This window comes from Salmo trutta, chromosome 17, assembly GCF_901001165.1.
Source record: "Salmo trutta chromosome 17, fSalTru1.1, whole genome shotgun sequence".
NCBI lineage: Eukaryota > Metazoa > Chordata > Actinopteri > Salmoniformes > Salmonidae > Salmo > Salmo trutta.
Window position 1 is genome coordinate 11,224,149 of NC_042973.1, and position 24,643 is coordinate 11,248,791.

At 42.2% G+C, this 24,643-nt stretch overlaps 2 protein-coding genes across 4 annotated transcripts in view; one reads left to right on the top strand and one right to left on the bottom strand.

Annotated features, from left to right (window-relative positions):
* The window catches only part of elovl1b (ELOVL fatty acid elongase 1b), a 30,280-nt gene extending 21,537 nt beyond the window's left edge, over window positions 1-8,743 (bottom strand). The window contains exon 1 of the mRNA XM_029695623.1: window positions 8,623-8,743. The gene's annotated coding sequence lies outside the window, so the exon portion shown is untranslated. The remainder of the gene's footprint in view (window positions 1-8,622) is intronic.
* Window positions 8,744-9,829: 1,086 nt separating this feature from the next.
* LOC115151579 (MOB kinase activator 3C-like) lies at window positions 9,830-24,565 on the top strand. Of its 3 annotated transcripts, none has more exons than XM_029695625.1 (5): window positions 9,830-10,214; window positions 11,014-11,240; window positions 16,592-17,205; window positions 20,365-20,567; window positions 23,486-24,565. In XM_029695625.1, exons 3-5 carry the CDS (start codon window positions 16,680-16,682, stop codon window positions 23,513-23,515), a joined length of 759 nt encoding a protein of 252 aa, XP_029551485.1. In that variant the 5' UTR covers window positions 9,830-10,214; window positions 11,014-11,240; window positions 16,592-16,679; the 3' UTR covers window positions 23,516-24,565. The 3 variants fall into 3 exon arrangements, with proteins under 3 accessions (XP_029551485.1, XP_029551486.1, XP_029551487.1); XM_029695626.1 differs by having other exon boundaries at window positions 11,040-11,240; XM_029695627.1 differs by lacking the exon at window positions 9,830-10,214 and having other exon boundaries at window positions 10,652-11,240; window positions 20,365-20,587.
* The last annotated feature ends 78 nt before the right edge of the window (window positions 24,566-24,643 follow it).

The window sequence follows — 24,643 nt, forward strand, 5'->3', positions numbered from 1 at the left end:
AACGTAGTTTGGTGTGAAAAGTGCAAATCAATCCCAGAACAACAGCAAAGGACCTTGTGAAGATGCTGGAGGAAACAGGTACAAAAGTATTTAGAACCACAGTAAAACGAGTCCTATATCAACATAACCTTAAAGGCCGCTCAGCAAGGAAGAAGCCACTGCTCCAAAACCGCCATAAAAAAAGCCAGACTACGGTTTGCAACTGCACACGTGGACAAAGATCATACTTTTTGGAGAAATGTCCTCTGGTCTGATGAAACAAAAACACAACAGTTTGGCCATAATGACCCTCGTTATGTTTGGTGGAAAAAGGGGGATGCTTGCAAGCAGAAGAACACCATCCCAACCGTGAAGCACGGGGGTGGCAGCATCATGTTGTGGGGTTGCTTGGCTGCTGGAGGGACTGGTGCACTTCACAAAATAGATGGCATCATGAGGATGGAAAATTATGTGGATGGAAAATTATGTGGATATTTTGAAGCAACATTTCAAGACATCAGTCAGGAAGTTAAAGCTTGGTCGCAAATGGGTCTTCCAAATGAACAATGACCACAAGCATACTTCCAAAGTTTTGGCAAAATGGCTTAAGGACAACAAAGTCAAGGTATTGGAGTGGCCATCACAAAGCCCTGACCTCAATCCTATAGAAAATGTGTGTTCAGAACTGAAAAAGCATGTGCAAGCAAGGAGGCCTACAAACCTGACTCAGTTACACCAGCTCTGTCAGGAGGAATGGGCCAAAATTCACCCAACTTATTGTGGGAAGCTTGTGGAAGGCTACCCGAAACGTTTGACCCAAGTTAAACAATTTAAAGGCAATGCTACCAAATGAGTGTATTTAAACTTCTGACCCACTGGGAATGTGATGAAAGAAATAAAAGCCGAAAGAAATTATTTATGACATTTCACATTCTTAAAATAAAGTGGGGATCCTAACTGACCTAAGACAGGGAATTTTACTTGGATTAAATGTCAGGAATTGTGAAAAACTGAGTTAATGTATTTGACTAAGGTGTATGTAAACTTCCGACTTCAACTGTGTGTGTATGTACATATATTTGGCATTTCTTTTGTATGACTTAGGCCTATTTGTTTAATTTATAGGATGGAGGGGCTTCACCATGACGTTTTGTAACTTTCTAGTCTTTCAGCTCCTAGTAATGGATATTGTAAATCACAAATACCAGTATACTGTAAGGTTATTATTGCACTATCACTCCCCTCTTGTTATGTGAATGACAGGTATTGACTAATAACAGTGACAGAATGATCTACTTACTACGTTGATGCCAAAAATGGGTGTTTCCAGGCAGGGACAACCTATCATGTCCCAGCACAGTGTCTCCACCAGCTTGTTTTCACCTAACTTCAGCACCAGCCATTTTATTTGACAGGAAAGGGAAGTTGAAGCCAGGATGTGGTTTTATAACACACCCAGCATGGTTCTGTATGAACTCGATCCATACTAGAGGTTCTTAGAAAAGTGGAACAAGTTCAACGTCACCATTCATTGAAATTAATGTGATATTCTGTTATTTTATGATTGTGCAATGGATCAGAAGCTTGCCTTTGCGCTTTCACCTCTGTTTAAAAACAATAATAAGCACCCCTTCTTTAACCCTACTTCTGCACTAAAAAAAACGTACCTTGAAATAAAATATTCACTTTTAAAAAGTCAATTTCCATCTCTCATTCACTACTTGAGTAAACCACCAAAATGTTTACTCAACATTGCATTACCTTATCTAACTACTCCATCTATGGAATGAATCTTTGTCATACTACAACCCTAATGAAAACGGCACATATTTGACTACTGGGGGAGGACAGACAACCATCCAGCAAGCCGGCGGGATGGCACACTTGCTCTACAGAGAAGTGTCACTCAGTAGTTTTCCAAGGTTGTGTAGAGTACAGCCCCTGGTGACAGCTCTGTCACCTAGGTGACCACCTCAAACTAGGCTATTCCTGGCATTTGCATTAAGATAATAACCAAGAGGTAGTACTGGTTATTACTTCAACAACGTCATCCAAAAACACCATTCCACAATTATTACTGACGTATATCTTATCAGAACTGGTTTCAACATAGGACAACATTACCTGCTTCAGATGACATTTGAAAAAAAGTGCTCATTACAGAATTATAACTGTTCCAAACAATCAGATGCATTTGAAACCTGGCTGGAGGATGTTTACTACCCTCTAAAGGTGGGAACTGGGAGGAGGGTAGAGAGTGAGTCAGTGGTCAGGATAAATATTTGCAGGTATTTCTACCTCATCATAACACTAAAACATGTCAATCATTCTTTACAACTGTCATGATTATAACTATTGGTATCAAAGTGGGACTGTGTGTAGGGTTGACACACATTTCAAAAACACCTTCCTCTTTTAACTTCTGTATGGGTGGTCACACAAGGTCACCACTTCCCTTCTGATAAATAGAAAGGGAATTTTTTTTACTTATCTCCGTACTTGAAAAAAGGAACTACGCTCTGGGCATAGATGCCAGTTCAACATCACCATTTTGATTTACATTTGGTTGAGTTGTCAACTATTGTGAATTCAAAGTGAAATCAATTAAATATTTCACCACGTCATTGGATTTAGGTTAAAAGTTAGGTGAAAAACAAAATGCCCTTACGTTGATGACTTTTTCCACATTAATTCAAGGTCGTAATACTGATTTTGGGGGTTCAAATGGCCTGGAAAAAACGTTGATTCAACCTGTTGTCAACCATTTTGTCAACCATTTTGAAAAGAAGGTTGACGACATCCGATCCTCGTTTGTTAAGTCAAACGACACCGCTGGTCCTGCTCACATTGCCCTACCCTATGCTTTGACCTCTTTCTACCCTCTCTCTCCAGATGAAATCTTGCGACTTGTGACGGCCGGCCGCCCAACAACCTGCCCGCTTGACCCTATCGCCTCCTCTCTTCTCCAGACCATTTCCGGAGACCTTCTCCCTTACCTCACCCCGCTCATCAACTCATCCTTGACCCCTGGCTACGTCCCTTCCGTCTTCAAGAGAGCGAGAGTTGCACCCCTTCTCAAAAACCCTACACTCGATCCCTCCGATGTCAACAACTACAGACCAGTATCCCTTTCTTTCCTCTCCAAAACTCTTGAGCGTGCCATCCTTGGTCAGCTCTCTTGCCATCTCTCTCAGAATGACCTTCTTGATCCAAATCAGTCAGGTTTCAAGACTGGTCATTCAACTGAGACTGCTCTTCTCTGTGTCACGGAGGCTCTCCGCACTGCTAAAGCTAACTCTCTCTCCTCTGCTCTCATCCTTCTAGACCTATCTGCTGCCTTTGATACTGTGAACCATCAGATCCTCCTCTCCACCCTCTCCGACGCGGCTCACTCTTGGAATGCGTCCTACCTGACAGGTCACTCCTACCAGGTGGCATGGCGAGAATTCGTCTCCGCACCACGTGCTCTCACCACTGGTGTCCCCCAGGGCTCAGTTCTAGGCCCTCTCCTATTCTCGCTATACACCAAGTCATTTGGCTCTGTCATATCCTCACATGGTCTCTCCTATCATTGCTACGCAGACGACACACAATTAATCTTCTCCTTTCCCCCCTTCTGATAACCAGGTGGCGAATCGCATCTCTGCATGTCTGGCAGACATATCAGTGTGGATGACGGATCACCACCTCAAGCTGAACCTCGGCAAGACGGAGCTGCTCTTCCTCCCGGGGAAGGACTGCCCGTTCCATGATCTCGCCATCACGGTTGACAACTCCATTGTGTCCTCCTCCCAGAGTGCTAAGAGCCTTGGCGTGACCTTGGACAACACCCTGTCGTTCTCCGCTAACATCAAGGCGGTGACCCGATCCTGTAGGTTCATGCTCTACAACATTCGCAGAGTACGACCCTGCCTTACACAGGAAGCGGCGCAGGTCCTAATCCAGGCACTTGTCATCTCCCGTCTGGATTACTGCAACTCGCTGTTGGCGGGGCTCCCTGCCTGTGCCATCAAACCCCTACAACTCATCCAGAACGCCGCGGCCCGTCTGGTGTTCAACCTTCCCAAGTTCTCTCACGTCACCCTGCTCCTCCGCACACTCCACTGGCTTCCAGTTGAAGCTCACATCTGCTACAAGACCATGGTGCTTGCCTACGGAGCTGTGAGGGGAACGGCACCTCCGTACCTTCAGGCTCTGATCAGTCCCTACACCCAAAGAAGGGCACTGCGTTCATCCACCTCTGGCCTGCTCGCCTCCCTACCTCTGCAGAAGCACAGTTCCCGCTCAGCCCAGTCAAAACTGTTCGCTGCTCTGGCACCCCAATGGTGGAACAAGCTCCCTCACGACGCCAGGACAGCGGAGTCAATCACCACCTTCCGGAGACACCTGAAACCCCGCCTCTTTAAGGAATACCTGGGATAGGATTAAGTAATCCTTCTAACCCCTACCCTCCCCCAAAAAATATAGATGTACTATTGTAAAGTGGTTGTTCCACTGGATACCATAAGGTGAATGCACCAATTTGTAAGTCGCTCTGGATAAGAGCGTTTGCTAAATGACGTAAATGTAAATGTTTTTGCCCATTGGGTAGTTACTAATTTGCCAGATAAAGGGTTCAACTGACACAGGCTTTCTCAATTCATCTTTCGTCAATTCCTCACATCCTCACCTTTTCTATCACAATGGACAAGGTCCAAGGTCCCTCCCTAACATGTGGTTAAAAGGTAACATCCTGAAGTCAGACTTGACATAATATGCATGAAACACACCTAGAATCTCACTGCCGTTAGACTGCCAATATCTACTTATCACAGGCCTTTCCTTCATTACAAAAGGGTTCTTCGGCTTTCCCCATACAATAACTATTTTTGGTTCCAGGTATAATCCTTATGGGTTCCATGTAAACCCTATGGAAAGGGTTCTACCTGGAACCAAAAGGGTTCTACCTGGAACTGAAACCAAAAGGTTTCTGCAAAGGGTTCTCCTATGGGGACAGCCGAAGAACCCTTTTAAGTTCTAGATGGCATTTTTTTCCTAAGCATGTAGAACAAAAGCGGTACCTGCTGCTTGCTGACTCGGTAGCAACGAACCTAGTGATTCTACTTGTAGAATTGCAATGGCTTGCCAACAACTTGACTTTGAGCCAATCAGACAACATTTTCTCCGTACATCCCCGGATAAGCCAGTCACACTTCATATGCAATGTAGGCTATGGGATAGGAGCTAGCTAAGTGCACAGACGCAATGCACACAACACTAAATACGTCCTCCAAGTTAGCTAATCACGGCAGCTAGTATTGACATAACTAAATCATAATGGATTAGCTAGTTTCCATGAAATAGCTGCCTGTGTTAGCTGCGGAGTTAGCAAAGGACAGTGCACTAGCTATGTTGTGCTAGCTAGCAAATATGCTAACCTTAACTAGCTAGCTAAATATTTAGCTATGAGCTAGCACTTGCCGTATGGAATTATAGAGAGTGAATAAAATTGTTTCTTCGTCATCTTTCTAGGTAGTTCTCTAACTGATGCCATCTGGCTAGTATCCAGGTCGCAGTTTGAAATGACCACTTGTTCTCAACTGGCCTACATGGTTAAATGAAGGTGAAATAAAAATTGTATCAACAAGGGCTTTCTACAAAATAGCAACATTAGCGCAGTTAGCTTGGAATCAAGACCATAAGCAACACACACACAGACATGCATTATTAACAAACAACTCTACTGCCACCTTCTGGTTTGGAGTATTTTAACAAGGCTAAGTGGCTGACTGCTTCCAAGGTCTTTGCTGTGTGAACACAAAAGAGATTGACTGCCGACACTGAACAGAGGTGCTAAGTGCTGTTGGCAGGAAAACGTTTGACAATCCTACTGGTGCGTCTGAGCTTTTAGTGTAGAGCAGGTCTCACAGACAGCGTAGGATTATACAAGACTATGTAGGTTATGCAATGTATCGAATAACAGCATCCATAATGTCTGTGAGGAATGCATTGCCTCTGTTATGAAAATAACTTCCACACACTAATAAGCGCCCCATATCGAATCAATTAATTAATCCATTGAACGCTTATGGTAAACCTAGAATGAGTTGCTTGGGGAAATTATGTTGATGTTCGATCCAGGTGCAGATTTCTTGGCTGTCTGAGGTGACTAAACATTCCACAGAGTACAGTGTACGTGAAAGAGAAAGTTGGTCCGCAAAAGTCTTACATGAAAAAAAGTATTCTTTTAGTGCCTTCTATCAACTCAATGTGCTGAGGCAAAGTAAGTGATTTCATTTTAGCTATCACGAGGCTCCTCTTAAGGACACAAGCAAATGCCTTAATCTGATGGGAGAGTTGAGCAATTGGCCAACTCTTAAGAGGAACAAGTTAAGCCATTGTCCTCTCTGTATTAGAGCACTGCTCCTGAGTGGCACAGCGGTCTAAGGGAGCAGCAGTCTAAGGCAATGCATCTCAGCGCTAGAGGCGTCACTATAGATCCTGGTTCAATTCCAGGCTGTATCACAACCGGCCGTGAATGGGAGTCCCATAGGGCGGCGCACAATTGGCCCATCGTCATCTGGGTTTGGCCGGGGTAGGCTGTCATAAATAAGAATCTGTTCTTAACTGACTTGCCTAGTTAAATACATTTTTAAAATTACTAGATGGCTGGGGGGGAAATTACCTGGGAGAAGGAAAGGTAAAGCAGATACCTAGTTTGTTGTACAACTGAATGCATTCAACTGAAATGTGTCTTCCGCATTTAACCCAACCCCTGGGGGGCTGCCTTAAATCGACATCCACTGCCTTGCTCAGGGGCAGAACATATTTTTACCTTGTCAGCTCTGGGATTCGATCCAGCAACCTTTCAGACACCAGTCTTTTGCTTTATGGCCAATCAAGCAATGAGCAAAAGCATAAAATGATGACCCAAAGCATTCTAGTCAGTCCAGTCTGGGTCTTCCTTCCCTATACTGTAGGTTTCACAGACAGAGATGAACCCCAGTCCTGAACTAAAAAGCCTATATTTTATTTTGGGGCTTAATCAGTGTCCGGGAATCAGGCTGAAAATGTTCTGACACATCTGACACAATCGCTTTGCGCAATTAGCCTGGAGACAAGGTTATCCCTTTAGGCAGCAGCCGTTGACAATTGACGCTCATCGGACGATAGTAACATGATGCATACTGTGTGTAAACAGTGACACCGCTCCATTAAGATCCTAATATTTACATTAGCACCAGAAAACAAACAGGGCCAGTCACCTTGAAGCAGTTTCTCACACCCCATTAAAATATTTCGCTATAGTTTTAAACTTACATGTCAAAGAAATAGCCTTGTGATGTGAGCGATAACAATCCTCCATAATCAACATACATGGAGGTAACCATTAACAATGGAACAAATCATTTATCCACACTACCATTGAAGAGTTGAATATACAGAATAATCATTCATGTTGATAAGCTCATCGCTGGCATCAGTGTGTATTTTGACAGTGATTGTATCCTTGGACAAAAAGAGAGCAATGGAAAGTGAGAGGAGCCTTCATGGGAAAGTGGAATGCTTTGCAACGGAAGCCCAAGGTCAAGTTGGTTTGCCCTGGCACTTACAGGAGCAATGTGTTCAGTTCAGACTCTCCACACTTCGTTGAGTTGATAACCAAATAATTCAATATCACTAAAAACATTTTTTTAAATGAGCTTGAAACCAGGAGGTTGAGCTTGAAACCCTAGGCCTATTGTATGGTCTATTTTTTGTTTTATTCTGGGTTGAATTGAAACAATAGCTATTGTTGAATTTGCAAATGCCCAATAGTATTGTCACATTTCATTTGCTCTGTTAAACCTAACCTTTGGAATGACTTCGATAACAGCAGTGAACCTATTTAGGTTTTAAGTGGAGAGATCTAAAAAAAAACAGTCAGTCATTCTCACTATAGCACATTGTTAATAGGCAGTGACAAATAGCATAGCTAAGTAGGGCTGGGCTTGGTTAAAACCCTGGGTGGGAGACCGAAGGGTAGCTGTAGATAGATACATTTTCCAGTAGGAAGTGCTGCCCTGCTTATATATATTTTTTCCTTCTGATAAGTGGATAGAGTCAATGGTCTGACATTGTTTTAAAAAGGTACAACTCAACATATATTATACAAGGTTTATCTCTGTTGAAATTTGGTTACCATGATGACGTAATCCCGTGGTTGAAATTTTACACTCAAATCAACCGTTTACGTTGATGACTTTTTTCAAATCCAATGTATTTCCCACGTAGATTCAACGTCACAATACGTTCACAAATTACGTTGATTCAAACACTTTGTGGCCAATGCGGCGCGCAGTGATGTTGACAACAAAACTGTCAAAATTGAAGGAAATAGGGACTGCATAGCCACATGACGCAGTTACAAAAATAAAATGCCTAACTTCACTGACAAAGTTTATCAAGTTAAGTGGTTTTCAAATCCGCTACCATGACTAATCCTATGCATGGTAATATAATAGGCGACTACAGTGACAAACAACCATATACTATAGATTGTAAAACAGGTAACCTATTTGGCCGCAGGCAATAGTTAAACTTATTTTTATAGTTTAATTCACAAATTAATTTTATACAGAACAGCACGTATGCTATAATTAGTGAAATAAAAGTTTTACCTACCTGGAACAAAGTGGTGGAGAGCGTGAGAAGTTAGAAGAGAGAACCGTTAAAACAAGTGGTGTGGTGTGTCGTCCTTCAGGGCCAAGTTCAGTACGAAAAAAGGTAATAATGCAATGTTCAATTAAACGGAAACGAAGTTTAAAAATGGGGTTGGGGAACGCTGTCAGCATGGCCGCTTCGATATAAATGTCACTCATTTCTTCAAGCCACACCCCGCCACACCCACCAAACGTCCCTCAGTCTGTTCAAGAACTCTGAAGAACGTTCCGTTCAGCAGAAGCCGTTAGGCAACGTAGCGAACGTTTAATCAAACTGAACGCACCCCTCGTATTGAACCGCACTCCTTTTTTTAACGTTTTGATGAAACAGGAAAGGGTGGGCGGTTAAAGGAAAAGGTGGAGTCTTTTTTCAGTAGAACTAGTTTAGACCCGTACTAATGTGCATGCTGAGACTGATCAGGACATTGATGGTCTACCCAAACTGAGAAAATATGTCAACAACAAAAAAACATGCACTTAAAAAGCAGTTTTAATGATCTCCTAAGCTAACCCATCACCTATAGGCCACCCAATGTACCATTTATTACACCCCTTTAGGCCTACAGTCCTGGCTCCCGTCTGAAAGCTGTGTAATAATGGCTACAATTACACTATTGACATCTTTTTGACAGTTGACACCAAAGCCTACTGTAAGGGGTGCAATTTAGTTATATCCTAGTGATCCTAATCACTTACAGTTAAAGCTTGGCATTGCACACAATTTTTATAAATCGAACATGAATTTCATCATTAATTATTGGCAATTACTTATTTTATGTGGGACTTCTGTTTAAGCTCTGGATTTCAAGAGGGACTTCTCTCATTTCTGAGCCCTTGGAAGCAAGATATGTAGCTGGTGACATCCTGTGGATATTGTGGATCACTGCAGGGGGCCTTTCACCTGTAGTTCCCTAAACATCTCTTCAATGCAGCTGTGAGATACAGAACTCATAATTTAGAAATATACACTTTGATTAACAATGTTCAACATTATTTGATTTAGTAGAGGTTTATTTTTATTGAATAGACTGTACACATTTCGCGGATGTTATCGCAGGTGCAGCGAAATGCTTGTTTCTACCTCCAACAATGCGGTAAAACCTAACAATACACACACATTAAGAAAAATAAATAAATATATATATATCCGATCGAGTCCGGAATATAAACGTACACAGTTGTGTAAAGTTGGCTGGATGTCCTTTGGGTGGTGGACCACTCATACACACGGAAATGTGTGTGACCGTTCTTGACACAAACCGTGCGCCTGGCACCTACTACAATACCCCGTAGAGACCTGTGGATGGGCAGAGAGTCAGTGTGGATAGTCTGTAGGAGAGCTGTAGTAGTTAGCCAATTAACAGTCTTATGGCCAGGGGATAGAAGCTGTTTAGGAGTCTGTTGGTCTGAGCCTTGGTGTACCGGTCCCGCCTGCCGGATGGGAGTGTAGCCGGTTTGGCTACTTGTCTGCTGTATTGGTAACGAACAGGTCTCTGGACACTAGTTGTCTTTTAATTATCTGGATTGGATGGAACACATGCAATGCACTGAATGGTGAGCCTCTCAATGCTGCACACCTAACGTGAGGGAAAGTAATGCAAGCAAGCACGAGGGAAGTTACATTACAGGCAGCCTGCTAGCATGTAAGTTAACTAGCTAGCTAGCCTAAAATTGCACCACTTCGTAAACTCTTTCAGCAGAATATTTCATCACAAACGGTTCGCTAACAACACAACACTATTGGAATACATTATATCAAAATTATATGACGTTTTACTACTTCTAAACGTTTATAACATATGCATTTACACATACCTCTCCTCAGTAGAATCAAAACATACTGAGAGGGAACTCTCTGCGTCCGACTTGAAGGTACTGCAGGCCAGAGCAATATACCACAGAGCAATCGATACACTCACAATCCATGGATATGAAAGGATTTAGATGAAATACACAAGGCAATATTAATAACACTCGTTACAGGAGCATGGAGAACAGTCCAGGTCTCGGGTGGCTCGTGTCTCAATTGTTTTGAAGATTTGTGACGCTTTATTTTGTATGTTGCACCAGGCAATACATTTCTGCAAGTCAAAATTGATGGATTTGGTTACATCTTGACAATGAAATAGAAATTATAGCAGGTTGAGGTATATTGGGATGAATCTTGTCCTGGAAGCAGAGCTGAGAGGAGTGGAATAGAGTGGCTTCTTCCCGCCCCTATAGTACAGGAACCTCCTCTGTTGATTTGTAGGTTTTCCATTCACAAACATACACAGATACAGCAGAGGCCTAGCAGACAAAGTCAGGATGTGACATCACTCACAGGAAGAGAAGCCAAACAACTTTTTTTCAGTTTTTTTTGTCTGCGCTGCTGTGTAGCTGGCAGCTGAGTGAAGTTGGAGCCTCAAGGTCTGTTGGTGGCTGGGAAAGAGAGAGTATCCATAGGATCCGGAGAGGGACAGATCTGCCTGGATCGTTGTCCAGAGGGAGTTAAAGTAAAGGGGGCTGACCACAGAACTCTTCTTGGCCTTCCAAAGACTCCCCACATCATTCCAAGCCATCCACACGGACCCCGGCCAGGTACTGTGGGGAAACTTTTCCCCTTTCTTTTTTATCTCTCACGCTCTTTCTCTTTGTTCCATATGACTAGATCTTACTGAATTTGTTACTGTGCATTAGCTACTGTTTTCTCTCTCCCATATACAGTATTTTTGTAGGATCTTGAAAGAGCTATTGTTATTCTCCAGTGTCAGAAGGAAATTCCATGGAAAATCAGTAAAGTATGCAGGGTGCATAGCGGACCTGGTCCACCGTCCCAAATATGTGATCAGACATGCACCAGTCTGTAACTGGAGAGGCATGAAGACACTGAGAAGCAGTGAGGTCATAATCACAAAGAAAGGACGCATACCCCCTATCCCTTGGCCTATATAGATGTTTCTTTTCTGTGCACTGTCACTGTTATTAAATTACTCTGAGGTTTACTGCCCATGACTGGTATCCACATTTGTGGGACTGCTATGGATTTAGACTTAGTTACCAAAACTAAGGGAGTGTAGTGGCCATCATCAAATCGGTTACCTATCCAGTTGTGGACCAGCTCCTTCTGTCTTATGGTCATTCTCCAAGTGAATACCCAATGCATCTAATGGAAATGATCCACTAGAGATAATAGATGTGAAGTACTGAGGAAGAGGACGATCCTGTTCACACCACACATACTGTGTAACAAACACCATGCAGATGTGGAGGAAGCTGTCCAGAAGAATGACAGTCATACTTTAGGCCTACTGTTCTGAGTAGTGAGAGCTGAAGCTCTTTGTCAAGTTTCTGCTACACTCTGAGAGCAAACTACAGTAAAATTAAACCAGGTGGAATGCAACATTTGTACTTTATCTCATTCTGGATTACTCAGTACAGTTCAGGCTCAGAGCGCACAAATATGCTTGACTTACACTGAGTGTACAAAACATTAGGAACACCTTCATAATATTGAGTTGCATCCCTTTTACCCTCAGAACAGCCTCAATTAGTCGGGGCATGGACTACAAGGTGCCAAAAGTGATCCACCGGGATGCTGGCCCATGTTGACGCAAATGCTTCCCAGTTCCCACATTTGTGTCAAGTTGGCTGGATGTCCTTTGGATGGTGGACTATTCTTGATACACATGGGAAACTGTTGAGTATGGAAAAACCCAGCAGTGTTGCAGTTGTTGACACACTCAAACCGGTGTGCCTGCCACCTACTACCATACCCTGTTCAAAGGCACTTACATCTTTTGTCTTGCCCATTCACTTTCTGAATGGCACACATTCACAATCCATGTCTCAAGGCTTAAGAAATCCTTCTTTAACCTGTCTCTTCCCCTTCATCTACCCTGAAGTGGATTTAACAGGTGACATCAATAAGGCATTATAACTTTCACCTGGATTCACCTGGGCAGTCTATTTCTATGTTCCTAATGTTTTGTACACTCGATGTATATACTCTAAGAACAGAAACTGGTGCTCAGTTTAACTACACAAGCTGCACCATAACAAACCCAGGAAGTGTTGAGAGCTGCTGTGTGAAACGGGACGCGGGACATAAATGTGGATATAGTCACATCACCACCAGACGTTGTCATTTAGAATGGATGAAAGGAGCAACAGCAGATTCAAAACTATTCTAGAACGTCACACTGTTTGTATTATATTCACTATGCCTTTTGAAACAATATCTGTATGACTTCTTGAGAGCTGTAATTTTGGCTTGACTTCTCAGAGCTCTCCACATGAAACTCCGTCATGGAAACTAACTCAGTAAAGAAAAGTAAACCTTCTAAACCATGGAGCCAAGTAGCTAGATACTCAGTGGGCTACCCCTGCCCTGCGCTCCTTTTTAGTCTGCCGTTTGGCCTATCATACTGAGATTCTAATACTGATATTAACCTTCATGATCAACAAGTAATTTAGTGTAATGAACAGGCAGGTCTGGATGACCCACTTTTCATCCCAATGAACCCCAGATGACCAGATGATGATGACTTTCCCTCTGTGTAACATTGACTATCTGAAAGGAAAATGTCAAACCCATTCAGGCTGTTTGATCCTTAATCAGCCCAGGACACTGCAAAATGATGTCTCTGAGACTGTTGCAGTATGTATACTGTGTTCCGGTCTGTTCATCCCTACAGCTAGCCGAGCAGCTTTCTCCATAACATCCTCAGTCAATTTGTCCATGTTCCACCTCTGTCAAAATTGTATCAAATCACATTTTATTTGTCATGTACACAGTTTATAGCGGGTATAAAAGGTGCAGATCAGGTATCATGTCAACAGTAAAGGTGCTAAACAATTCAATTGCTGCATTTGAACTTCAGGCAATGTACCCGTACAAACGACTCCAAATGATTTTCTCCATTGGAGTCATATGGCCAGTGAGAGTGTTGACTTCAACTATACATACATACATACATACATACACTGCTCAAAAAAATAAAGGGAACACTAAAATAACACATCCTAGATCTGAATGAATGAAATAATCTTATTAAATACTTTTTTCTTTACATAGTTGAATGTGCTGACAACAAAATCACACAAAAATAATCAATGGAAATCCAATTTATCAACCCATGGAGGTCTGGATTTGGAGTCACACTCAAAATTAAAGTGGAAAACCACACTACAGGCTGATCCAACTTTGATGTAATGTCCTTAAAACAAGCCACATGAGGTCTAGCATTGTCTTGCATTAAGAGGAACCAAGGGCCAACCGCACCAGCATATGGTCTCACAAGGGGTCTGAGGATTGCATCTCGGTACGTAATGGCAGTCAGGCTACCTCTGGCGAGCACATGGAGGGCTGTACGGCCCCCCACGTCTCCTGATGTACTGGCCTGTCTCCTGGTAGTGCCTCCATGCTCTGGACACTACGCTGACAGACACAGCAAACCTTCTTGCCACAGCTCGCATTGATGTGCCATCCTGGATGAGCTGCACTACCTGAGCCACTTGTGTGGGTTGTAGACTCCGTCTCATGCTACCACTAGAGTGAAAGCACCGGCAGCATTCAAAAGTGACCAAAACATCAGCCAGGAAGCATAGGAACTGAGAAGTGGTCTGTGGTCACCAACTGCAGAACCACTCCTTTATTGGGGGTGTCTTGCTAATTGCCTATAATTTCCACCTGTTGTCTCTTCCATTTGCACAACAGCATGTGAAATGTATTGTCAATCAGTGTTGCTTCCTAAGTGGACAGTTTGATTTCACAGAAGTGTGATTGACTTGGAGTTACATTGTGTTGTTTAAGTGTTCCCTTTATTTTTTTGAGCAGTGTACATGCATACATACATACATACATACATACATACATACATACATACATACATACATACATACAGTTGAAGTCGGAAATTTACATACACCTTAGCCAAATACATTTAAACTCAGTTTTTCACAATTCCTGACATTTAATCCTAGTAAATAATTCCGAGCCTTAGGTCAGTTAGGATCACCACTTTATTTTAAGATTGTGAAATGTCAGAGGTATAGTAGAGAGAATTTTTTTTTTCAGCTTTTATTTATTTCATCACATTCCCAGTGGTTCAGAAGTTTACATACACCCAATTAGTATCTGGTAGCATTGCCTTTAAATTGTTTAACTTGAGTCAAAGGTTTCGGGTAGCCTTCCACAAGCTTCCCACAATAAGTTGGGGGAATTTTGGCCCATTCCTACTGACAGAGCTGGTGTAACTGAGTCAGGTTTGTAGGCCTCCTTGCTCGCACATGTTTTTTCAGTTCTGCCCACAAATTTTCTATGGGATTGAGGTCAGGGAAGAGGCTTTGTGATGTCCACTCCAATACCTTGACTATGTTGTCCTTAAGCCATTTTGCCACAACTATGGAAGTATGCTTTGGGTCATTGTCCATTTGGAAGACCCATTTGCAACCAAGCTTTAACTTCCTGACTGATGTCTTGAAATGTTGCTTCAATATATCCACATCATTTTCCTACCTCATGATGCCATCTATTTTGTATAGTGCACCAGTCCCTCCTGCAGCAAAGCACCCCCACAACAGGATGCTGCCAAGCCCGTGTTTCACGGTTGGGATGGTGTTCTTCAGCTTGCAAGCCTCCCTCTTTTTCTCCAAACATAACGATGGTCATTATGGCCAAACTGTTCTATTTTTGTTTTATCAAACCAGAGGACATTTCTCCAAAAAGTACGATCTTTGTCCCCATGTGCAGTTGCAAACCGTAGTCTGGCTTTTTTATGCCGGTTTTGGAGCGGTGGCTTCTTCCTTGCTGAGCAGCCTTTCAGGTTATGTCAATATAGGACTCATTTTACTGTGGATATAGATACTTTTGTACCTGTTTCCTCCAGCATCTTCACAAGGTCCTTTGCTGTTGTTCTGGGATTGATTTGCACTTTTCACACCAAAGTACGTTCATCTCTAGGAGAAAGAACACGTCTCCTTCCTGAGTGGTATGCCGGCTGCGTGGTCCCATGGTGTTTATACTTGCGTACTATTTTTTGTACAGATGAACGTAGTACCTTCAGGCGTTTGGAAATTGTTCCCAAGGATGAGCCAGACTTGTGGAGGTCTACAAATTTTTTTCTGAGGTCTTGGCTGATTTCTTTTGATTTTCCCATGATGTCAAGCAAAGAGGCACTGCGTTTGAAGGTAGGCCTTGAAATACATCCACAGGTGCACCTCAAATTGACTCAAATGATGTCAATTAGCCTATCAGAAGCTTCTAAAGCCATGACATCATTTTCTGGAATTTTCCAAGCTGTTTAAAGGCACAGTCAACACTTCTGACCCACTGGAATTGTGATACAGTGAATTATAAGTGAAATAATCTGTCTGTAAACAATTGTTGGAAAAATGACATGTGTCATGCACAAAGTAGATGTCCTAATCAACTTGCCAAAACTATAGTTTGTTAACAAAAAATTTGTGGAGTGGTTGAAAAACAAGTTTTGATGACTCCAACGTAAGTGTATGTAAACTTCCCACTTTAACTCTACATACATACACACACACACACACACACACACAAGGACCTATTTCATGGGCCAGATGGTTGTCAGTATTGTAACCTTCAACTAATTTTACATAGCAGCCACCAGAAATGAATGCCGCAAATGGATTCTTGTACACTCCACTGTTGGTTTGTCCTTATATTTGGGATCATGTTTTATATTCAGAGCAGTTTCACAATCACAACATGCTTTGCTTATCAAGTCCTTCAAGCCATTTCCTTTGTAAACAAGCTAACAATACTGTTTATACTTTGCTGATTTAGTTTGCTGATTTCTATCATGTTGCCTAATTTGCAGGCATGATAGTATTGTTGTACTTTGTTTGCAGGCATGATATCATGGGGGTAGAAGCCATTCTAACCTCTCATGACCTTTCTTGTTGTTTTCTCTATTTTTCAGAGAAATGTCCCTGCATTCCCAACCGTCCCCAATGTAGAGGTCACTGCTCTCAAAACTCCTCAGAGAACACCTTAACCTGAACAAACTTATGTTCGTGAAACCTGTCCAATCACCTCTCAGGAACCCCCCCCACACACACACACACACACACTGTCAATTAGGTTCACGCCTCAACATAGAGTCCACCATTAAGACAATGGCGCTCTGTCTCGGACAAGTCTTCAGCAAAGACAAAACCTTCAGGCCTCGGAAGCGCTTCGAGCCTGGGACCCAGCGCTTTGAACTATACAAGAAGGCCCAGGCCTCTCTGAAGTCCGGCCTGGACCTGAGGAAAGTGGTCCAGCTTCCTGAAGGAGAGAACATCAATGACTGGATCGCTGTGCACGTGGTGGACTTCTTCAACCGCATCAACCTAATCTACGGCACGGTAAGCGAGTTCTGCACCGAGCGCACCTGCCCCATCATGTCCGGGGGCCTGCGCTACGAGTACCGGTGGCAGGACGGAGACGACTACAAGAAGCCCACCAAGCTGCCCGCATTGAAATACATGAACCTGCTGATGGACTGGATCGAGACCAACATCAACAACGAGGACATCTTTCCCACAAGAGTAGGTGTGTGAGGACCTCATACTAAACCCTGAGGGACTCCTCTGTAGGGGGACTGTCTTTGAAGTTAGAGTTGAATCTATGGGGTGTGTGACCATGGAAGCTACTAGCTATATAATGGTGCTTCAGGGTGCAAAGGTATATTGATATTCAGGAGACATTCTCGGCTGCAATGGTCCTATAGAAAGTCAATGTACACAACGTTTTACAGCAGTAATTAAAACTAAAGCTCTTTGACGTAGATCTAAGTGGATGATAGTGAATGCATCTGTGATGTTGAATCATACCCCACCTTCTCTGACAATACCTTTAATGGATGTTGAAAGGTTCAAGGATAGGTTAATTATACAATGAGGGTGGCATTTAGAAGAAATTGAATGGGGTACTCTGAGTCTATTGTTCATTGTTAAAGGGTTGTCATCAACTTCTGTTTGGGGAGGGAGATTATCTAATGCAGTGGTTCCCCTACAAACATTCAACCTCCAGCTGCGTACCCCCTCTAGCACCAGAGTCAGCCTGCCACACACACACTATACGCTACATTTATTAAACATAAGAGTGAGTGTGAGTTTTTGTCACAACCCGGCTCGTGGGAAGTGACTCTTTATAGGACCAGGGCACAAATAATAATATTATAATAATCAATCATTTTGCTCTTTATTTAACCATCTTACATATAAAACCTTATTGTTCATAGAAAACTGTGAATAACTCACCACAGGTTAATGAGAAAGGTGTACTTCAAAGGATGCACATAACTCTGCAGTGTTGGGTTGTATTGGGGAGAGTCTCAGTCTTAAATCATTTTCCACACAGTCTGTGCCTGTATTTAGTTAGTGAGGGCCGAGAATCCACTCTCCAATAGGTACGTGGTTGCAAAGGGCATCAGTGTCTTTTTAAAGCGAGATTTGCCAAGACAGGATACTCTGAGCGCAGCCTTATCTAGAAATCTGTCAGTGGCTTCTGATTAAATTACATTTTCACAGAACCGCTTGTTGCTATTTCGATGAGGCTCTCTTGTTCAGATATCGGTAAGTGGACTAGAGGCATGAAAGGGACAACGAATCCAGTTGTTTGTGTCATCCATTTCGGGAAAGTACCTGTGTAATTGCGCACCCAACTCACTCAGGTGCTTCGCTATATCACATTTGACATTGTCTGTAAGCTTGAGTTCATTTGCACACAAAAATTCATACAATGATGGAAAGAGCTGTGTGTTGTCCTTGTTAATGCAGACAGAGAAGAGCTCCAACTTCTTAATCATAGACTCAATTTTGTCCCGCACATTGAATATAGTTGCGGAGAGTTCCTGTAATCCTAGTTTCAGATCATTCAGGTGAGATAAAACATCACTCAGATAGGCCAGACGTGTGAGAAACTCGTCATCATGCAAGCGGTCAGACAAGTGAAAATGATGGTCAGTAAAGAGAACTTTAAGCTCCTCTCTCAATTAAAAAAAAAACCTGTCAATACTTTTACCCTTGATAACCAACACACTTCCAACAGGTGTGTATGTTGTAAAAGCGTTACATGGTCGCAGCCCATATCATTGCATAGTGCAGAAAATACACGAGAGTTCAGGGGCCTTGCTTTAGCAAAGTTTACCATTTTCACTTGTGACCAAAATGGCTTTCAAGCTGTCAGGCATTCCTTTGCCAGCAAGAGCCTCTCGGTGGATGCTGCAGTGTACCCAAGTGGCGTCGGGAGCAAATGCTTGTATGCGCGTTACCACTCCACTGTGTCTCCCTGTCATGGCTTTTGCGCCATCAGTACAGATACCAACACATCTTGACCAACAAATTCCAGCATAGAATTCACTGACTTCTATGCGAAGCAGTAATTGTTTCAAAACATCTCCTGCCATATCACTGATGCGTCGTGAAACAGTGTTGTTTGATGAAGACATTGTCTGTATAGTTTTTTTTGAGCATTTTCCCCAGCATTGTCTCAGCCATATCCGCGGCAGCAGGAAGAATTAAGTCCTCCACAATGGTATGGGGCTTGCCTGTCCTAACTACTCGGTAACTCACCATATAAGACGCTTCTAGCCCCTTCTTATTAATGTTATCTGTTGCTTTTATACATGTCTTACTACTCGAAAGTCGTCTTAATTCTCGCTCAAAAAACTCCTGTGGCTTATTTTTCAAATTGGCATGTTTTGTTTCTAAATGTCTGCGGAAGAGTGAAGGTTTCATTGAGTTGTGAGATAGTACTTTTGCACATATAACACACTGTGGCTGAGGAAAGGCACTACTCCCAATATAAGTGAACCCCAAATCAATGTAGTTCTCATTATATTTGTGCCTCTTCGATGGTCCAACGTCCCTGTTTGTTGTTCGGTGCTTTCCCGTGTAAGGGGGCAGTAGCTCTTCGGCTGCATCAGATTCACAACTGTCAGTGTCCATAATAGCTGGGCTAACAACAAATGTAGTTACTGATGCTAGCATTGGATGTGCTCGTGGAAGCAGAACACAACTTGTGTCGTCGACAGGTGCAGGTGTAGTTTTGCTGGTAGTAGCAGTACTACCAGTAGAGCTGGTATGAGTCTCTATGGAAACGCGGGCCTTACTTTTTAAACCATTTATCAATTTTCGAGCAAACTGAATGAGCAGCAGCTACATTTGGCTACATACGGAATGTTAGTGGAATTCCCGCGCGAGAGTAATGATTAATATGATTGGATTTTAATTATTTGACTAGGCTACCTGTATTTGACATTGTGTTGTTATTTTGCTGAACACTAGATGGTTTAATTTTATTTTTGGCAGTGAAATGAGGCTACTCAGGCGAGGAAAAAAAACTCACCCAAATGTGAATGACATTTTTGTTTGACGTACCCCTGACGGCATTGCGCGTACCCCAGTTTGGGAATAGCTGATCTAATGGATACTGAAATCCAGTGTGTGGTTTGAATCGTCTTCAATGGAAACTAATGTGATTGTGTTTTAATGCTAGTTTTAAAAAAAAGCAATTATCGAAAAAATAATAGAACATAATTATGGAACATAATGATATTCTGAATATTACAAACTGATTTTCATTAATGCATCCAGGGAGGGTCTCTAAAAGGAATTTAATGCGGTTGCAAAGGCTCAATGCTTTATTATAAGGTAACTAACTGTCCAGTGTTCCTCCTCATTGACTGGTCTATCCTTCTTGTTGTAGGTGTTCCTTTCCCTAAGAACTTCCAACAGGTGTGTAAGAAGATCCTGAGCCGTCTTTTCCGAGTCTTTGTGCACGTCTACATCCACCACTTTGACAGCATCTGCAGCATGGGCGCCGAGGCTCACATCAATACCTGTTACAAACACTACTACTACTTCATCTCTGAGTTCAGCCTCATCGAGCACTCAGAACTGGAGCCCCTGGTGAGAGAGGAGGTGTGGTGGTGAGTAGGGTTGTATATTTCGGTAACTTTCCCTAACTTCCCAGTTTTTTTCTCAAGTCCTGGTTGGATGATTCCTCCATCCAGGATTTCTGGAAAACCAGCAAATTTGGTGAAAGTTACCTGAATTTTGTAACCCTAGGGGTGAGCTTACGGCATGATATTAACTCTGTTACACTTGGATGGGAGGTTTTTATTAATATATGTACAGTACATAGAGAGAGATTCGGAAAGTATTCAGACACCTTTTTCCACATTTTGTTACGTTGCAGCCTTATTCTAAAATGGATTACATTTTTTTTTTTCTCATAAATCTACACAAAATACCCCATAATGTCAAAGCAAAAACAGGTTGTAGAGATTTTTGCAAATGTATAAAAAATAAAACACTGAAATATTACATTTACATAAGTTTTCATATACTCAGTACTTTGTTGAAACACCTTTGGCAGCGATTACATCCTTGAGTCTTCTTGGGTATGACGTTAAAAGCTTGGTACACCTGTATTTGGGGAGTTTCTCCCATTCTCTGCAGATTCTCTCAAGCTCTGTCAGGTTGGATGGGGAGTGTCACTGCACAGCTATTTTCAGGTCTCTCCAGAGATGTTCGATCGGGTTCAAGTCTGGGCTCTGGCTAGGCCCCTCAAGAACATTCAGAGAGTTGTCCCGCAGCCACTCCTGCGTTGTCTTAGCTGTGTGCTTAGCGTCGTTGTCCTGTTGGAAGGTGAACCTTCGCCCCATTCTGAGGTCCTGGGCACTCTGGAGCAGGTTTTCATGAAGGATCTCTTTCTCTACTTTGCAACGTTCATCTTTCCCTCGATCCTGACTAGTCTTCCAGTACCTTCCGCTGAAAAACATCCCCACAGCATGATGCTGCCACCACCATGTTTCATTGTAGGGATGGTGCCAGGTTTCCTCCAGACATGACACATGGCATTCAGGCGAAAGAGTCCATTCTTGGTTTCATCAGACCAGAGAATCTTGTTATTCATGGTCTGAGAGTCCTTTGGAAGCTTTTAGGCAAACTCCAAGCTGGCTGTCATGTGCCTTTTACTGAGGAGTGGATTCCATCTGGCCACTCTACCATAAAGACCTGATTGGTGGAGTGCTGCAAAGGTGGTGGTCCTTCTGGGAGGTTTTCCCATCCCCACGGAGGATCTCTGGAGCTCTGCCAGAGTGACCATCGGGTTCTTGGTCACCTCCCTGTCCAAGGCCCTTCTCCCCTGATTGCTCAGTTTGGCCGGGCAGCCAGCTGTAGGAACAGTCTTGGTGGTTCCAAACTTCTTCCATTTAAGAATGATGGAGGCTACTGTGTTCTTGGGGACATTCAATGCTGCAGAAATATTTTGGTATCCTTTCCCAGATCTGTGCCTCGACACAATCCTGTCTCGGAGCTCTACGGACAACTCCTTCGAGCTCATTGCTTGGTTTTTACTCTGACAAGAACTGTCAATTGTGGGACCTTATATAGACAGGTGTATGCCTTTCCAAAGCATGTCCAATCTATAGAATTTACCACAGGTGGACTCCAATCAAGTCGTAGAAACATCACAAGGATGATCAATGGAAACAGGATGCACCTGAGCTCAATTTGGAGTCTCATAGCAAATGGTCTGAATACTTAGTAAAAAAGGTATTTCAGTTTTTTTTTTGTTTTTTTTAATACATATGCAAACATTTCTAAAAACCTGTTTTCACTTTGTCATTATGGGGCTATTTGTGTAGATTGACGAGAAAAAAAGATTTAATACATTTTAGAAGGAGGCTGTTACATAACCAAATGTGGAAAAAGGGAAGGTGTCTGAATACTTTCCAAATGCAGTGTAGTGCAGGGGGTGTCTGGATATTTATCTATGAAGGAATATCCTTCACATACTGTAGTGCAGTCATTCAGACTTAGATGGTCTAATTTTGCTGTAGTTCAATGAAGGAGGAGCTTTTACTGTCATAACACAGAAGCAGTGGATTGTCACCGTTATTTCACACCACAAGTGTGTCTGCTCAAACCACAACCTGGGCGATTATGCAGAATCACTCTCTGAGCATAGAACATAATTACTAAATCACAGTCTAGTATAAGATAATTATATAATAGCTGCTTGTCTTTAATTGTTCCCTTTGTCACAGTCATTGGAATTGGTGATGCACTACTTATTTCCCAAATTTGAATCATAAAATAAAATTGTTAGAATAAAATCTGGTTTGGTTTATATAACCATTATAAGTGAAATTGCAATCTAGTCAGCCATACGTAAGAATGTCACTTTCAAGTTGTTTTCTTTACTGCAGCGCTTCATTACATCTCAACCGATGAAGGTAGGAGCGCTGAGGTATACAATAAAAGTCCTCTGTTATCGTCATTATGAAGTACAGATTCTACTTATAAATAACAATGAAACATTACGTCAACAATGCAATATGAGGGGAAATAAACCTTGTTAACATAAGACAGTGTGATGGGTTGAGCATTTAGCTTTTCTGCTTTTGGTTGACTATAAGTCATGTGTTTTGTAAGTGGAAACAGCCGAATGAGTTCTCCTCAGATTATGGCTTTAGCCTATCCGTTAAGAAATGATTTTAGCGTCATCATACAGCATGTCAGCATAGGCATGTAGTTCTGTCTGTCACCTCAAATTAACAAGGCAATCTGGGATTGGTACATCCATTTTTGTACTTAATGATAGACAGTGATTCTTGAAAAATATGTCTTACCAAAACAGGGACGAGTGACCGCTTTGTTTTTGTTTTCCCAGATAGCCCTTTAATCGTAGGCCTGTTCAATGGAGAAAGCTTTTTAATAACCATTCCTGTCTTGTTTTTGCAGCAAGGTAGGCATATAATGCAATTATTTGTTAATATCATGTTAATCCCCCAACTCTACTCTCTCTTCTCTACCCTCAGAGGGCAATGACAGAGAAGATCTGTAACTGAACCACTTGGGAAATGGAGTTTACATAATTTCAGCAGTCCCTGTGACCTTCAAGAGACCCACAGCTTCAATACAACCAAACACTCAAACTGAAGCTCAAACTAAAGGAATGGATTTTGAGTGGATTTGAAGAGCTAAAGTGTTATCCATCCCAAGCATTACAACGTTTGTTCATAAAGTGACATTTTCAGCCAATAGTCTATATGTTTTATGAAAAAGGACTGTTCTGCTTCCTATAGTGCTGTGACATGATGTAGCACTCCAGTCTTCTGAGCTTTATTGTAATTTTAGTAATTTTTAGTAATAACTATTCTAGCTCTGTTTTATTAAGCATGTATAGTTCTTGACATCCTCAACTTTGGAAATGTTTGTGGCTTCGAGGTGTTTGAGATATTTTGTAATGGATGGAAGGTCACAACCATAGAGATCTTCTTTGTATCTGTGCAATTATAGAGTCTGTGACAGCATGGACATTGAGGCTATCTCCATTTTGAAGTAGTACATTTTCTTCTTCACAATTGGGTGATTCCTCCTGATGTCCCGATTGGACATGACTCCAACAGGGTCACCAGGAGGGTTCAACCAATGAAGTTGGAAGTCCAGCCCAGTTGACCACATTAAAATGGTGGAAGCTCTCAATGGAGCTGCCCATGCTAAAATAGCCTTTTGGCCACTAGAGGCCTCTATCATTCTCTATGGTCACAACACAAGACCTGTCTCCAGTGTTTTGCATTTTTGTGACCAATATGTGTTGAATGTGTCCCAGCCAGACAACTTGAAAAACATACATTTTGTGATGTGTCCAGGGATGTACAGAATGACAAGTATGGACTCATACTGTAAATTACTGACTTCATTTTAATTTACACAAAACCAGTTTAAACCTTACTCTGTGAGACCGATCTGATGTGTAACTGATTCCATTTCCAAGTATCAAGAGCCTCTTTTACCCTTCCTGGCCTCTCCTGTTGAGTTAATTGTGTTCATTTTTTGAGGAAAGTTATTCATCTTAAAATACTCATGACTCATTAATATAACTTGCACTACAAATGTATTTTATTTCACCTTTATTTAACTTACATAGGACGCCCTAGACTATAATATAACCTACCTTGCTACTACTAGTCTAT